General features: G+C 46.0%; 1 protein-coding gene across 2 annotated transcripts in view; it reads right to left on the minus strand.

The window, feature by feature from the left end:
- Window positions 1–220: 220 nt before the first annotated feature.
- LOC122404546 overlaps window positions 221–15,436 on the minus strand; it is a 111,575-nt gene continuing 96,359 nt past the window's right edge. For both annotated transcript variants that reach the window (XM_043408602.1, XM_043408592.1), the window contains exons 6-10: window positions 15,171–15,328; window positions 13,439–13,688; window positions 10,641–10,756; window positions 3,228–3,365; window positions 221–1,652 (exon numbers count right to left, since the gene is read on the minus strand). In XM_043408602.1, coding sequence (XP_043264537.1) covers window positions 636–1,652; window positions 3,228–3,365; window positions 10,641–10,756; window positions 13,439–13,688; window positions 15,171–15,328 — 1,679 coding nt within the window. In that variant the 3' untranslated portion in view covers window positions 221–635. The remainder of the gene's footprint in view (window positions 1,653–3,227; window positions 3,366–10,640; window positions 10,757–13,438; window positions 13,689–15,170; window positions 15,329–15,436) is intronic.

The raw sequence follows: 15,436 nt of genomic DNA on the forward strand, positions 1-15,436 counted from the left end.
ATGTGAGAATGTGAAGGGCAACCGCAGTGCTGCCAGGCCAAGGTCGGCGCTTTGCATCGGAAGATAGGCGCCCTGAAGGCCTCCGGAGGCCTCAGAATTGGAAGATCGCTAATTTTCAAAGCCACCCCCGCTCGCAGCGGCTTCGAAACCGAAACACCGTCCATTGACTCTTTTCTGTCGCGTCCAGCCGACCGTACCACCGCGACATCGTCGTGCAACGTCTTCGCATTTGTCCCGATAAACTCCGTCCCGGATACCCCGTTCGATTTCGTCCCCTCGATTTCACCGATATTGTCCGGAAGCGACTCGGTCCCTTTTATTGCGTCGACATCCGTCGGCCTCGATACGTCGTTCCGCTTTACTGAACCGGTTGACCGCGCAAACCCGCCCGAAGACGCTCCATCGTCCTGATCCGAATAGTCCAATTGGTCGGGCGGATGGATCGCGCCGTTATACGTGGATCAGGAGGACGAGTTCGCCTCGATCGTCGAGCTGGTCGAGGCGTCGTCGTCCAAAGAGCTCTGCGTGGCCACGGTCACTTTGTTCCCGTTGCTCTGTCTCGTTAACTGACGGTCGGTGGCCGTCTGACGGGGATGGCGTCTCTTGTAGGGCTCCCAATCCCCAGGACCCCGGCGTCAGTGAGTCGCGATCACGTCCGGAGCGCTCTTCGTGCTCTCTATGCTGAACGGTCGTCTCTGGTCGACCTCTATCACCGCCTCCGCCCTGTACCTGGGGTCGCCCGCCATCTGTTGGGTGCACTTTGGCGTGCCAGAGTGCGGGGTGCTCGACGTGTTGCTAGATCCGTGTCCAGACCCGTAAATGGAGGCGTACCGCTCGCCAGAGCCGGCCGTCGCTTGCCTCACGAATTTCGGTGATCGACGATAGGCACTGTTTTCTCTGCTGGGTTTCGGACTCTGATACCTCTGGTACGACGGATAGTCCGGCGGATCCGTGTACGGGGACTCTTGATGCGGGGGCAGCGGGTAACTGGACTCGTGGGTCGACCAGCCGGGCGGGGCTGGGATAGGATTGTGCTTTGGACAGACGCCCATGCTGCCGTCCCGACCTCTGGACGCTGGACTGCAACCGGAACACTGGGTGCTAGGATGCTGAGGACTCTGCTCGGAAGACTGGTGCGTGCTCTGGTGAGAAGGCTGAGAGCTCTGACGCGACAGCGACGGACTCTGGTGGTGGTGCAAGTGATGATGACGATGATGATGAAGATGACTGTTGGTCCCGTTTTGTGAAACGCTCGGCCCTCGGACGCCAAAGGTTGTGAAGCCTGGTGGCATCACGTTGTCCGGGATTCTGGCCTCGAAGAGGCTCTCCCGCGTCTGGCAGGAGTTGTCGCGCATCTCTGGCTCCTCGTTCGACTCCTGCAACCGTTCCTGCGTGGCGTTGCTGACGTTGTTGCTCTGGTGGATGTCGTTCATGTCCCTCGCGTTGTAGCCCATCTCCAACACCAGATCCTTCGTGTACTCTTGCGCTATCAAGGTGGTGGGTGGCAAAAGTTCCTTGCTGGGCACCACTTCCAGGCTCGGAGACTCGCTACCCCGGTCCCCGATGTCCGTCCTCGAAGACGAGATCGGGCAGGGTGTTGCCTTGCGACCCAGCTCGTCCAATCGATTTTCTCTGGACTGCCTGATGTGTTCCTGGGAGAAGACAAACGAATTCTTTCAATTAGTCGGGTAAATATTGAAGCTTCAACGGCGCGTGACCGCCAGGAGTCACGACAGTATCTTGCTGGCTCTGATTGGATTGTTCGAAGCCCCGAACAGTTTTGCAATCGCGAACCACTGCCTGTGCAAACTCTAATTTACGATGTAAATTTTTTAGGAAACACTGTACAAACGATTCTGTATTTCTGAAACGTTTATAGTAATGAAAATAATCTCTGTTGTATTTTCTATTTTGTGGATCGAATAAAGAACGATCAAACACTCCTTGCAATATTGACGCATCGCTTGTTAACTTTCAATTAAAATTACGAATCAGTGCCGGACCGAGTACCGAAATCTTTCGCGCTCGCGCACGTACGTTTCTGTAATTGAAATAGGAATTACCGTGTTGTTCTTTGCGCAGTTAATTTTCGTAATGTATTGTTAAATTAGTTTTGCATCGAGCATAATGTAATTTGCATGATAATTGGAATACCGGACGTTCTTGCGTTAAGAAGTTTCCACGTTGAAGCGGAAAAATATGCATGCCCAGCGAAACGCTTGGATAAATATGATTATAGCTCGTTAGAATATTAACGAGTAAAGTTTTACGAGACTGTAACAATTTCTCCTAACCAATTACCGCGTGTCTCAATCAGATCGTTTGGACGAAATTAATTTTCGTTCTATCCAACTTTTTTTCTTTATAAAAACTTCCATTCGTAAACGTTTAATATTCCTGGGTCTGTTTCGATTCATCGAACCCTAAATTTTAAGCTCGATTTAATCCGAAAAGCGCTCCTATTATTCGTATCCTCTGCTTGTCAGTACTTCACTATTCTCCGTGAATGGGTGAAACGAACCGTGGGCCTATTTCGTACCCGTACGTTATCAGTCTTTTTTCCTGCGTGTAGCGCGAATGTTAGCCACGTATGGTCGTACGTGACAAATACGAGCCGTGAATCGAATCGAAATCCTGTAGGTTCGTCGCGTGATTGAAATTCCACGAGTACCTTGCAACGCGACTGGCACATAGCACGCAAAAACCGTCGGTTGTTCGTGATTTTTCGATATATATATATGTATATATATTTTATACATATATATGTATTTTTTTTTTCTGTTTCGTTGTGCGTATGATCCTCGAGACGACGCGTCTTCGATGAATGTTCGAGCCATTCGTCAGCCTTTAGTTTCGACGTCCGTTGTAATGGTCTTTCGCGATGAAGTTACAATTTTAATGGCGCATAAAACGGAATCGCGTGGAATACTAGCCAGATTTTGACACGGAGGCCGAGAAATTCGTGGATAAATACTTCCACCGTAAACGGGACTTTAATGGCCGGTAATAAAGACGTTGAATCATCGTACGTCACGTTACTGCGGGACCTGTAAAGTTTTCGATTCGCTGATATACCGTTCGGTCGTAAACGTCAGGGGGTGCTCGTTGCCTCGAACGCCACGATCACCGACAGATTCAACGAAACTTTTAATCTAGCATCCTATCAATTTTCCACTCGACTGTCACAGTTACGAGCTCAAGCGATTGTTAAAGGTAGGTTCACTTACCCGAATGATTCGATGATCCCTGACGAGCTTCCGTACGCAATTGAAAACGAAGGCGAAGCTCATGCCGAACAAGATCAGGGAGAAAACGATGAGGATTATAACGATATGCTGGGAGTCGATCAACCGTGACTTTTTAGTCTGCAAGAATAAACACAATAAAATTGTTTATTAACCGTTGTATACGCAATCGTTGTTTCCTCGGTTTAGTATCCATGCGTTCTTCACGAGTGATTACGAGTTACGAATTTTATCCATTGATTTACGGAACGACTTGACATTATACGTTACGATCGATGCGATCCCACAGTTTTCCAACGGATCTCTACGCGTCTGGTATTTAAATAATTAAATAAAAACCGATCGAGCGTGCAAATGCCAAAACGTGACGGCAGCGAAAGGAACTGTCGCGCGTAACTCGCTAATCATCGGCCACGGTATGCAGAACTTTCACAGAGAACGGATATGTGCCCGTGTTGACAATAGATGACAAAGTACACATTCATCGGGAACAGTTACCGCGGGCACGATATAGGAAGTTGCGCATAACGTAGCAAACCGAATCTCATTCTCTTCTCGCCCTTTGTGTACCTCGTTTCTCGCGTTTGCTGGCTGCGAAGCCGCATTAAATACCCTGCTAAAATTTACAGAGCCGGTGCTATGGAATGCGCCACGCCCGCGTGTATGTAGATCAAAATTCGCGGATGAGATTCCTGGCATAGCATTAACGTTTCAATGCACACAGATGGAAACAAGACGCTCTTTTTCTCTGTTTCCTTCCGGTCCTTTTTATCCGTGTCGCGTCTACGTGACGGTATCTGGTCGGTTGTAACTATGGCAATGCTATATCGTCGGTCACTAAATTCGAAAATCCTCCCACTCCAGAACTTTTATGAACGGGGATAAAAATAACTGGAATAGTTAAACGATCGGGAGAATTCGGCGGGAATGACAGGGACCAGAAGCGTGTCAGCCATTTATTAAAATCGATTAGGAAACGAACGTAGACTCGATGGCTCGTAATCCACGACGACTCGCAGAGAACGATTTTATCCTTTAAGGGTTGATTTCGTCTCCTAAAAATGAATGCACGGGCGACAAATTTTACAACTTCTTCAACTTCTCTCGTTAGAATTATTTTGTTCAAAATCGTACCGTCGCATCGATCCATTTTAACTTGATAACGACTGGGTTTTGCTTGGCCTACCGCGTACAAAAATTTAACGTTAATTTTCTCGGTTCACCGGCAAAGGAGTACGAAAAATAATAATGGCTACCATTCGTTTTAACTAGCCAGTATACTTGATGTTCGTAAGTGGATAAAAACGGTGTTTGGACGGTGCTCTTCCATAGTTCTACGAACGACTCGAAAGCTGAAACGCGAAGCACCGTTTCGCGATAATAGTAATAAGAACAATGGCGCGTAATGAGCACATTTGGCGGTGAGTCGGTACAATTAACAATATAGACGGTGTTATCGTGTTACGGGCTTTTGCTGTGGTTCTCGCGGCGCGTGCACCGTACTCAAACGTCTCACGAATGAGATTTCTGTGCATTAGACGGTTACACGTAGCGGGAGCTGAACCCCGGTAGTGCGTGGATACGAAAGGATGGCCCGAAGAGGGAGCGGGAAGCGCCGGTTGAGGGGTTGAAAATGCTTCTTTCTGCTTCCGTAAGCCCGAGAGGTTTATTGTTATGCTTATATGGCCGAGTACACACTCGACAGACGTCGCTCGTGTTTGCGACAGTCCGTGCAAAAATACATCTGAAACGGCCACTGCATTCGCAACGAGGTAGGACACTTTTGATGCGTTCCTACGCTGCTCGACGACGGATTTATTCCGCTCTGAATGCGTGGCAGCACGATATTTTTCCCTCGATCCTTCTCATATTTAATACTTCGATTCTGTCCGGTTCCAATTCCTAAATCGTTCGTCTCGTTTCGCGATCATCAAACTTCAAAGTTTATAGACGCGAATAATATTTTCACGAGCCATCGTCAAAAGCAATTCACGCTCGTTCGTAACATGCTCTTCTTTCGTTCCGAATAAGAAATTAATTTTTTTATTTTACCAAAACTGCATCAAGTCGTTAAGAGGGTACAATAATTCGTGGCCCGTACTAACAATACTATTTTCCGTTGCATCGAAATATACTCGACTCGACAATACCGGGTCGTTATACCGCGTATAACGAAGGTCTTCTTTCGTGTACCAGGAATATATATATATTTTTTTTTTTTCGTTTGCGGCGCGCGTCCTGCTTTGTCGGTTTGGTCGATACTTCCGTTCCCGCGTTCTTCGCGTCCGCGCTTTTTGTCGAAATTAATGACTCCGGCCCCGGAAACGATACGCCTGTTCAACGTCAATATCCGCGCGACGCTCTCGGGTCTTCGATCGAGTCAACGGAAGTTTATACCCATCGACGTTTCACCAGCGTAACGGGGGTGACATCAAACTGCCCGTCAAATAAGTAAAACGGACACGCGACGTTCCTGCCCTTTGCTTCTCCCTTAGGTTTGCTGGAAGATCAACAGGAGACCCCTTTGAACAGTCTTGCGGGTCGTGTGGGCACAGATAATATTTACTCGCCATCGCATTAAATTTATGACAACTAAAGTCAACGATTCCGACGACTCCACGGACCTTGGAGCTCGAAACGTCTCGAGTCCACGATAGAAAGCCTGACAGAAACCTTTAGTTTGAAATATAAAAATTCATTACTTTTCCAGCGATGTAAATGCAGTTTCGACTCCACCCTCGGTCGTAATTTTTTATTCGCCTTAAAGGATCCTCCCGTTGCGTCGCGAGATTCACGGAGAGCGGGACGAGAAAGGGATCATTAACCAAGGAAAGTTTTAAACTCGCGGAACGCGTTAAATTTTCACTGGGAAACGTTCGTACTTGGTTTCAAACGATTTTACGTGCGCGCCCGTAAATTTATGCGCGATCAGAATTCCACGTATCGCGAGAGAATCCATCGCGGCGTTCTGTTTTACTCAAACCGGCTGTTATCGAGTTTCCGCGAGCGCGAAACGTTCTAGGCTGACAAAGAAAAACCTTGTTTTCCGCGTTCCCGATCGCAGCCTTGTCAACTCCACTCTTTCGAAATTTCTCGTGCATGTTGAAAGACGCGCGGAGAGGAATCGTTTGGTTCATCCATTCCTTGACCCGGTTCGCTGCAGAGACAGAGATACCCGAGCAGCCGGTGAAATTAATGACAGTCCAGTGAGAATCTCTCGTCTCTCGCGAAAAGAAATAATTAGTCGCCGGAACACCGCCGATGAAGTTCTCATTAACGAGAAGTAACGACTGTACGGATTTTGTTATGTTACGGAACTATATCGCCGGGGGGGAAGTATTAGGGGAAGGACTGATAATTAAAGAACATTCCCTGCGGTTTAATTATTGCAAAAATCCAGGCTGCGATGGATCGCTATCGAATCGATGTTTCTGCGAGGGATGTCAAGAATGATGAAAATAAATGGAGTCGCGAACTTATTTCGTTCGCACTGTACGATTCAAGATAACGATACAAAAACATCCCTGACGCGAAGATTGATAGTCCAAGTTAACCGAAATGGAAAGGATTTTCATTTTTTCAATTTTCCTTTCGAACTTGGGCCTGACGATGCTCGTCTGAACCAGCAAAAAAGTGAAAAATGTCTTGGCGAACTTTACTGGAATTATTTTTATTACATTCCCGATGGTGCGTATTATGCGGCAGCGGGTTGAAGTATGAAAGGTTTCCTGTGTTATTTCTGCTGCATGTGTTTTACGAGCCTTCCACTCGTTCCAAGGCAAATCTCCATCCCTTATCGAACATAAATATGTACTATTTGCAATTTTACATATTCTCCATAGTATTTCTCCCACCTGGAGTGCGTGGATCTATAAAACTCCCAATGCGTTACAGTGAATTTTCCACGGGGTAATTTAAAACTACCATGGATCATGCAGTCTAATATATCATCATGGAATATTTCCTCGAATATCTTTTGTTATTTCTCGATAGATCTCTCTCGTCGCGAATGATCCAAAATATTATTTTCGATCGCGAATCTTCGAGACGGAAGGTTTGTTTAGAGTCACGCGCTATTTTTGAGCGTTGCACCTGAAATTTAAACGCGTATTTTTGTTTCAGCGGGAAAACCTTGGCCGTGTCTGATTGTGTACTAGGAAAACACGTTCCCCGGATGTTTCGACCGTTCTTCCATCGCGACTCTTTCGCAGCGTCCGGTTTCCATTAGCATTTACCTGGCGAGCACGAAACGAGATAAGTGGTATGGGTGCAGTTTCCATTAGACGGGAATAAAATTGGATAGGACGGCTCGTATAGTGTATTCCTCCACGATTTCGTCCTGCGTTCTGTCCGTCCCGTCAATTTCGCGGCCGCTTTCCCACGTGAATAGGGAAACTCGCATATCGCGACGTACAATCTTGCCGTGGTTTACTGCAGCCGCGAGACACCCGGTAAATATATTCCGCGATAAAATAATAGGACATTGTCAGTCATTTGCATTTCACAGCATTAATGAAACGCAAACAGGAACTTGCTTGTTCGAAACAAACGGTATCCTATACGGAATGTTATCGAAACGAGTTTAATATTTGTCGTTTAGACTTAGAAAATTTGTCTGGCTGTTGCTGACTGATTCTACTTATTCGAACCAGTAGCTTTTAATCAGTGTTCCGTGAATTTGTTGCAAGTGTTTCCTGAAACTATGAAGACGGTGTACTAGGTACAGCATATCAGGTTTGCTAGGAAATTGCACTCCAACGAGCTTTAGTGTAAACGCGTCAAGTTTGCAACGCGGACAAGAAACGCAACGAATTACAACTGAAAGGGCTTCAATTAATTTTAATTAACTTGAGTAGCTCAGCAACCCAAATAACAGAATTCCCTGTAACACTAGGCAGCTTTTAACACTGCATTTGGACGAGCAATAAGAAAACGTAAAAAGTATTTTAATTGCTACGAGAGATTCTCAGGCACGACTTTAATAATTTTTAATGTATCGAATAATTGTTTTTATTCGCGTTCCGTGGATGTCGCGTGGCGATACTATTTCGTAACAATTTGAAACGCGCTCGACCATATTAAAGAACGCTCAGAAAATTTCTCGTTACTTAAACGGTCCTGTAAAAAATGCCTACGTCGTTCGCGTAATTTCCCGGCGTGTCGGCTGCGAGATTACAGGAGCTTCGTCGAAAATGGAAGCGGAATCGCGATCATTTTTTACATCGCACCGTGAAGCTTCGCGAGTGATTTCCTAAGGAGAGAAGCTGCAAACTGGCTACGCGAGTCGTGATAAATTCCCATTGAACGTGCAAGAATGGACTCACATCGCTTTCAAGATAATTCGTTTATTGATAATTGACGACACCATGAGCAAAGTTTTACTCGAAGACTCGTGAGAAACAGTACGGACCAAGTGCCGCCCATTTCCGTGCGTGAAAGAGGTTTTGGAAAATAGAACGGGACCTCGAGTAAATTGGAGGGAAATCTTTCTTGTGCTCTGACGAATCGCACTGGAGGAAAGAAATCCTCGAGCCACTTCAGCCTGCGGCCTGTTTTCCGCTGATAAGAAACTCGCGATCTTGCGGATAGATATTGCGGAACAACCGACCGCAAAGAGTTTCATTTTTTGCGGTTAAAACGAAGGAGAGTCCGCTTTTTCTTTGTCCATAGTGGCAATCGGGCCGAATCGACCTTATCCGCGGCCACTTCTTTTAATCCGAACGTTTTACTTAGGAGGCGAATTAAACTCTGACCGCGTCTTTGTCGCGTCCGTTTCTTCGACTTAACAAGCTACTCTCGATCCGTCGATAATATTTCCTTTCCAGGCTCGATGGTTAATTGACCCGGCGTTCCTCGTTTGACGAAACGATCCCTCCCCGTTGTATCACCGTTTCTCATGGAAATTTCAAATCGAAATGTTTATTAGATCGCGAGAGGCGGAACTTTTTTTGCGTTCCAACTGTCCTGGTAATTTGCACCTAGTGTCCCGACTAATTGCTTCTGGATTTTATTAGAGTAGATCTTAAGAGTTGGACGATCCAACTCCAAGGACGTTTTCTCTTGGATTTTCTCTGTTTTGTAATGTCGGAACGACTCGTTCGCGATTGAGGCAGGATGCACGCTGAAACAAGGACTCGATCGAACTAATTGCCGTTAGATTAATATCCCGTTGGTGCCGCGGTGCCGTCGTTTCTGGTGGCAGCCCGTTTTGGTAGTTTGCCAGCCGCGAGTACTATTTCGCGCTCCCGGAACCGGAAACAGCTTTCCGTGCAGCGGGACGATACGTATTCGGATATCACGAAACCGCGAGTCGGAGGTCAGGGAAACGGAACGACTGGCTCCGGCCAGCTAGAGCGGTCCTGAATAAATTAATTAACCACCGAGAGAGCGGATAGAGAGACAGCACGGAGAGGCTGGAGGATATTAAGTCTCCGTTACGGTTCCACACACCGGATGCCCGCCGGTTTGTCACAAAGAAGTCGGCTTACAAATGAACGCGATCAAGAATTCATGGAATATTAATGGCCATCGACGGTGACGATAATCGTGGGGCTCGATGAATTCCAATTCCCGACCGTAGAATCGATGTTCTAACGTTTCAATGAATCCGTCATTGAAAAGTCGGTGTCAGAGTCTTTTTAAAGGATTCGGGCAATGATAATGTTGGACAAAATATTTGTAGGATCGTGTCGAGTATCGTTTACGAAACGATCGTAATTCTTATCGAGTGAAAAGAGGGTGGTTGAAATTTAACGAGAAAGCGATGACCCGTCTTATTACTTGCTCACCGGTAAAGCTACGACGTACATATTAAATATAGCGAAGGCGGTGGCTCGACTTTAGATGGCAGTGCTGAACTTCCCTCGAATAAATTAATTAGCCCCCCTGGAACAGGCGGAGCCGGCGCAAAAGGGCGGAAAGCGATTAAGTCTAGGCGACGTGCCATTCTTGCGGTGCAGGATATCCTGGATACCCTGGTTTGGCACTAAGAAATGAGAAACCAGGATTATTTCAGCCAAGAAACGCGGACCGACTGCTGCGTAACAGAGTCACATCGTTCGTCAGACACGGTGACAATCGTTTCTTTACCTTTATCGAGTTCTCGAACGAAATGATAAAGAAATGGACATTCTTAAAGTTTCGTCTCGCCTTTTTCCGCTACGATTTTTCTGAGGATTAACGTTACAAAATTACGTTGAAACTTTTTCACGGTGCTGTGCATGGAACCAGACTGAACGAAAAAAGCTCGCGATGCGTTTTACGAAAAGGGAGGAAATGGATGCGGGAAGGAACGACTCGGAAATGAGTCGTAATCCCAGAAATCGAAAAACATTTATCGACTTTAGCAACACGACAGGATGGAATTTAGTCTAGATATAACGTTCGCTCACTCACGTCGCAGGCCTGGTCTTCTTCGTCCCACCGGAAACGGCAATTGACCCGTCCATTGCACTGTAAATTCGCGGCGATGCAGGTCGCGTCCTCGCAATAGTACTCGCCGTCGAGGCAGGCTGGAAAAAGGAAACAGAAACGATCGAATAAGAACCTTACACGCCCGTAATTCCAAATCATCGTTTAAGTTCTCTGGCGCCGTCTACGTTCCAGCAAACGTGATTCGACGTTTTCGCGAATTAACTTCATTTTTACGCTCGGGGAAAATATTCACACAGATTATTTCAGTCGTAATTACAATGGTAAATCGTACGGTGATTTTTTAAGCTTTCTCTGCAAAGTGACTTCCATGCTTGGAACTTTGCAGATTACTTCGTAACGAGCTGTTAAATGCCGCATTGCAGCTCGTTTCCGGTAATCGATTAGAGTCCTCTATTACGCGGGCACTCGTGAATTCAAGGTTGCAAGCAGTTTGTTACGTGGTTATCTATGGCCGAGGCTAAGAACTTCGATACGTCGATCTACAACAAATTTAACGCTAGATTTACGGACATTGATTGCACGTATTTTCATCGAAATTGAGTACAAGTGGATTGGCCACGTACGTGGCAATATATTAGTTTCGGTGGCAGGTGCGGAAAGTTGGGAATTCTTCCAGCATCGAGATATAGCAGGGAATTCTGTACGCGTAACCGCATCACGGCTTACTCCAATTTACCATTCGGCCAAGGGCTCCGCCGCCATTAATATAGAATTCGAATCGTTTAACGACCGATTATTCCCTTTACTACGTACCGGTTAAACAGATTATCTCTTTTCGCCGATATCGTTGTAATTATCTGCTTAAACGTTCGGACAAAGTGGAAGTCGGATCGAAATCGGTCCAGCTATCAACCGATAGCCTTCAACGAGCGATTCGATCGTTACTCTTTTAACGATCTGGGGATTTTTGCGGGATCGAAACACGAAGAATTCGAAAGTCAATCTCATCCCGGTCGAAAAATGGGATTCCGTCGGACGTTTTTTTACACGCGGGAAACAAAACCTTCGACCGGCTGTGGAATTCGAATCGCTATCGATGGCAAGGATTCCAATCGAATCGAAATATTGTATTGCCCGTAATAGGTTTTGGAATTCATTTAGAATATATTGGGGAATTCTTCGTTTAGAATCAGGCATCAATTTGGCGTGGAATGATCGTTACACAAATTCCATGAGCGGTTTAATGTTTCATATTTTGTTTCCCGCGACGAGATAGTCATTCGAAGCACGTCGCGAGGAAAATATGGTCGACGGAATCCTATTTTACCGATCGATGGAGATTGATATTCGATCTTACCCGAGTTTAAGGGATAAACGTACCCGGTAATCGATACGTCGAGAAAACTGTAAGACAATATTGTGCTGGGGAACGTTTACATTTTATTTTAATACCCAAGAGTTTCGATTTACTTTTCTGCCCAGCGAAAGATAAACAAAAAGAACAACCAACGGGTTGATACACTGTCCGCGTTCCCTCGCAGTAGAACCAACAAGAAAATTTAAACTTTCTTTAACGTCGTGGCAAGCCGATATCGCCGCAAGGCGTACTGTCCGACTCCTTTGACGTAACAAACTTTCTTTTTCTATTCAATTTACCCGCGCGACACTTTAACCGGTGTCTAACGGATGTCTTTCAGCCGACCAAAGCAACCCTGGGCGTTTACTACTTCACTAAAAGTACGAGAAACGTTTAACGACCAGTTTGTCGTAGCAATTTACGATTTCGAATAACCAGGAGTTAACGATGCACTGTCTTACGCATTTAGAGATCTACTTACGCAACTTTCGTCCAGTAGAAAGTAAAAAGAATAACGAAGAACGTTCGCTTCGCTGATGGATACGTCGATATCGGTTAGACGAATAAAGTGGTTAATTAATCTGGTTGAAAACTTGTTCGTCGCGATCGGGGCACGCGAGCAGAAGATACGGAATTAAACGCAGACAAATCTGATTATAATTTTTTGAACGATTCCGAGCGCGATAATAGGCTACGCACTAGTAATTGGCGAACAGGAAAGTTTAATTTCCATTAGGCCGTCACGCTAGAGGAATATCGCCGAAGTCTTTGTTCCCTCCACGTCCGCAATTTCGATGTTAAGTTTCATTAAAGTTAACACTGGCGTGCCGGGTTCCACCGAAACCGTTTCGCCCCTCGGGGATAGAGAGATACGATCTAATGGAAATCAACTAAATTAACGGCGCGCCGCGTGTTTTTACAGTAATTGGAAATAAAAGTAACCGGAATGACTGATCCCCCGGCAATTAGGAAATTGCCAGACTAATCACCGGAAAAGACAGAGGGTTATTATTCATCGGCGGGACCCGGCCCGCGAATCAGTGGAACATTAACAACGCGAACGGTCCATTATTCAGAATAACTTGGAATCGCTGTTCCCCTGAACGGTTCCGCAGTAGAACGCTCGTACCGAGGAATTAACGAAATCCTACTGCTTGAGATATTTTATCTCGTTGCAACCGGGAGTTTAAATATACGCTACTCGAGCTCCGTAAACGTTAAGTTTCGTATCTAAAACCCATCGAATCGACATGTTTCGTAAATCTAGCGTTAAAAAGAAACGATCTCGATGTTCGACGCTACCCATAGAGTCCACCCTCTCGATTGGAAGTCGTCTGGTGATCGTTAATTCGAGGAACGCGCTCGCATCGGGACGGAATATTGTACCCAAGCGTTAAAAATGACGTCTTCGACGATATCGAATGGAAGCTGAACAATTAATGGACTATGTATGCGCACTCACGTTTGTCACCCGGGTCTCTGTCCCTGAAGGCTGTCATGACGGCCTCGAAGCTGCTGTTCAACGCTTTCGGTTCGGCGTAAAACCTGACAAAGGCGATATTGGTCATGATGAGGACGGTGTCGGCGATGCTGCCGCAGAAATTCTTCTCTCTCGAGGACATGTCGGTGCGTTCTTTGAATATGTCCACGAAGTTGGCGTCGCACTCGTTCGGTCGTTGCAGCTTGAAGGGATCCGAGAACGTCAGCAGAATCTGAAAATTGTACGTGTTTCCGCGATGAATGCCTAGGGGACTCTTTCCCGACGCTTAACGGCGCACCGTCAAAGGATTCGTACCAATTAGGACGGCGCGTTTTACGGGGAAAACGAACCGAAACGTCACGGTCGTCGACATTTTTACGTCGGATAGGATTTCGTTTGCGAAACCAGGACGAATGATCCCGAAATGGGAGGGTCGGGGTACAGGGATTAAAGACATTCCCAGCGAAAGGATGCGTCGTGGAGTCTTTGAGCGACCTCGTTAGAAATACACGTCTCGTGGACGTTCGCTCTTCCCTTAATTGTCGAAAATCCAGGCGTCATCAACGCGGTATCCGCCGACACGAACAGAGAGGAGACTAAAAGCTCCATTGGACGAGATGCTCTGTTGCGGGACATTGACTGGCATCCCATAGAATAGTGATTCTCAATGGGAGCTCCATGGACCTTTCAATCTAGACCCGTTATTGAAGTTTCCAGCAATTTATAGCGAACGTGATAGCCGGCTGACCGTTGTTCTTCGATGAAAAATTGGGGTTCCGTGGACCGAGGAGGTCCAATCTAGTCAAAAAGAAGCCCTATTTGTGAATTTTTTTCAAAGGAACCACGTGGACGTTTTGATACGAGGATTTTGCTCGGTGCTTTGTGTTCATCTTTAGAGAACGCTTCATAAAACTACAACTCGCCCTGGTTAATTTCAATATCATCCAGAGGAAAATTATCTACAACAATTTGTGTGCTAATATACGCGCGGATGCCTCAACATCGCTGTAAATTGTTCTTGAAGAGGATGTGCAATAAGGACGAAACCTCGGTGCAACTACGAACGTACATCATAGACATACTGTGAACGTTCTGACAGTTAACACAGTGTAAACATTCTGATAGAACTATGCGGTAGCTTCTCCTTTATGTGTAGAATGTCAAATAGTTATTTCATCAAGTCCATTGCTTTGTAAATCACGCTCAAACTAACGCCGTATCCCTCGTCCCTGCGTTTCCTGTGTCCTCAGGGTCCTATTCTATCGTTTGTTTTCACACGACCACATTGTTTCGCCTAATCGACGCGACTAAGTAAACAATTAAAATAATTAATTGCGTATGTACCGAGATAGATGCTTAGAGGCGCCCGACGCAAGTAGAAATATCGAGGTATGGTCAGACGCGTTGAGCGAGTCACACGATCACAGACCGATGCTTCGAATTTAAGCTGCTTTCGCTTCATTGATACGAATAAATAAATAATTTCGTATATACCAAGATGCTTAGAATCGCCAAATGCCGAATGGATGAATTTTCAACATTAATTATTCCGAAAATGGAGACTTGTATGGGAAAACTTTACTCTATCTTTTCGATTCATTTTCTTATACAGAACGACGGTATTGTTGCTCGTAGCACCAATTATTTTTAATAGTTGAACGTTTTAGGAATCTGTTTTGAGACGTCAAATGATATATACATATTTCACTCTCACCTTCCATCCATCCTTAACCGTGATGTTCCACATGCAGTCCAACGGGATGCCTTCCTTCTCGGAGAGTTTCTTCCTGTCCAGGACGTCGTCGCTGTTAATAATCGCCTCCTTGCCACCCACGTGTATCACACACGGCTCCGGTTCTGGTGGAACTCCCGCTGGAAATCATGCTTGTTAGGGTGTCGTCCCGTAGCTGTAAGCCTTGCCGCGAAAACTCATTAAGAAGCTTGGAAACGGTCGGGTTATGAATCTGCGCGTATTGAAAT

The sequence above is a fragment of the Colletes gigas genome, unplaced genomic scaffold, assembly GCF_013123115.1.
Source record: "Colletes gigas isolate AHSC1104 unplaced genomic scaffold, ASM1312311v1 Colletes_gigas_Sc00001, whole genome shotgun sequence".
Taxonomy (NCBI): domain Eukaryota; kingdom Metazoa; phylum Arthropoda; class Insecta; order Hymenoptera; family Colletidae; genus Colletes; species Colletes gigas.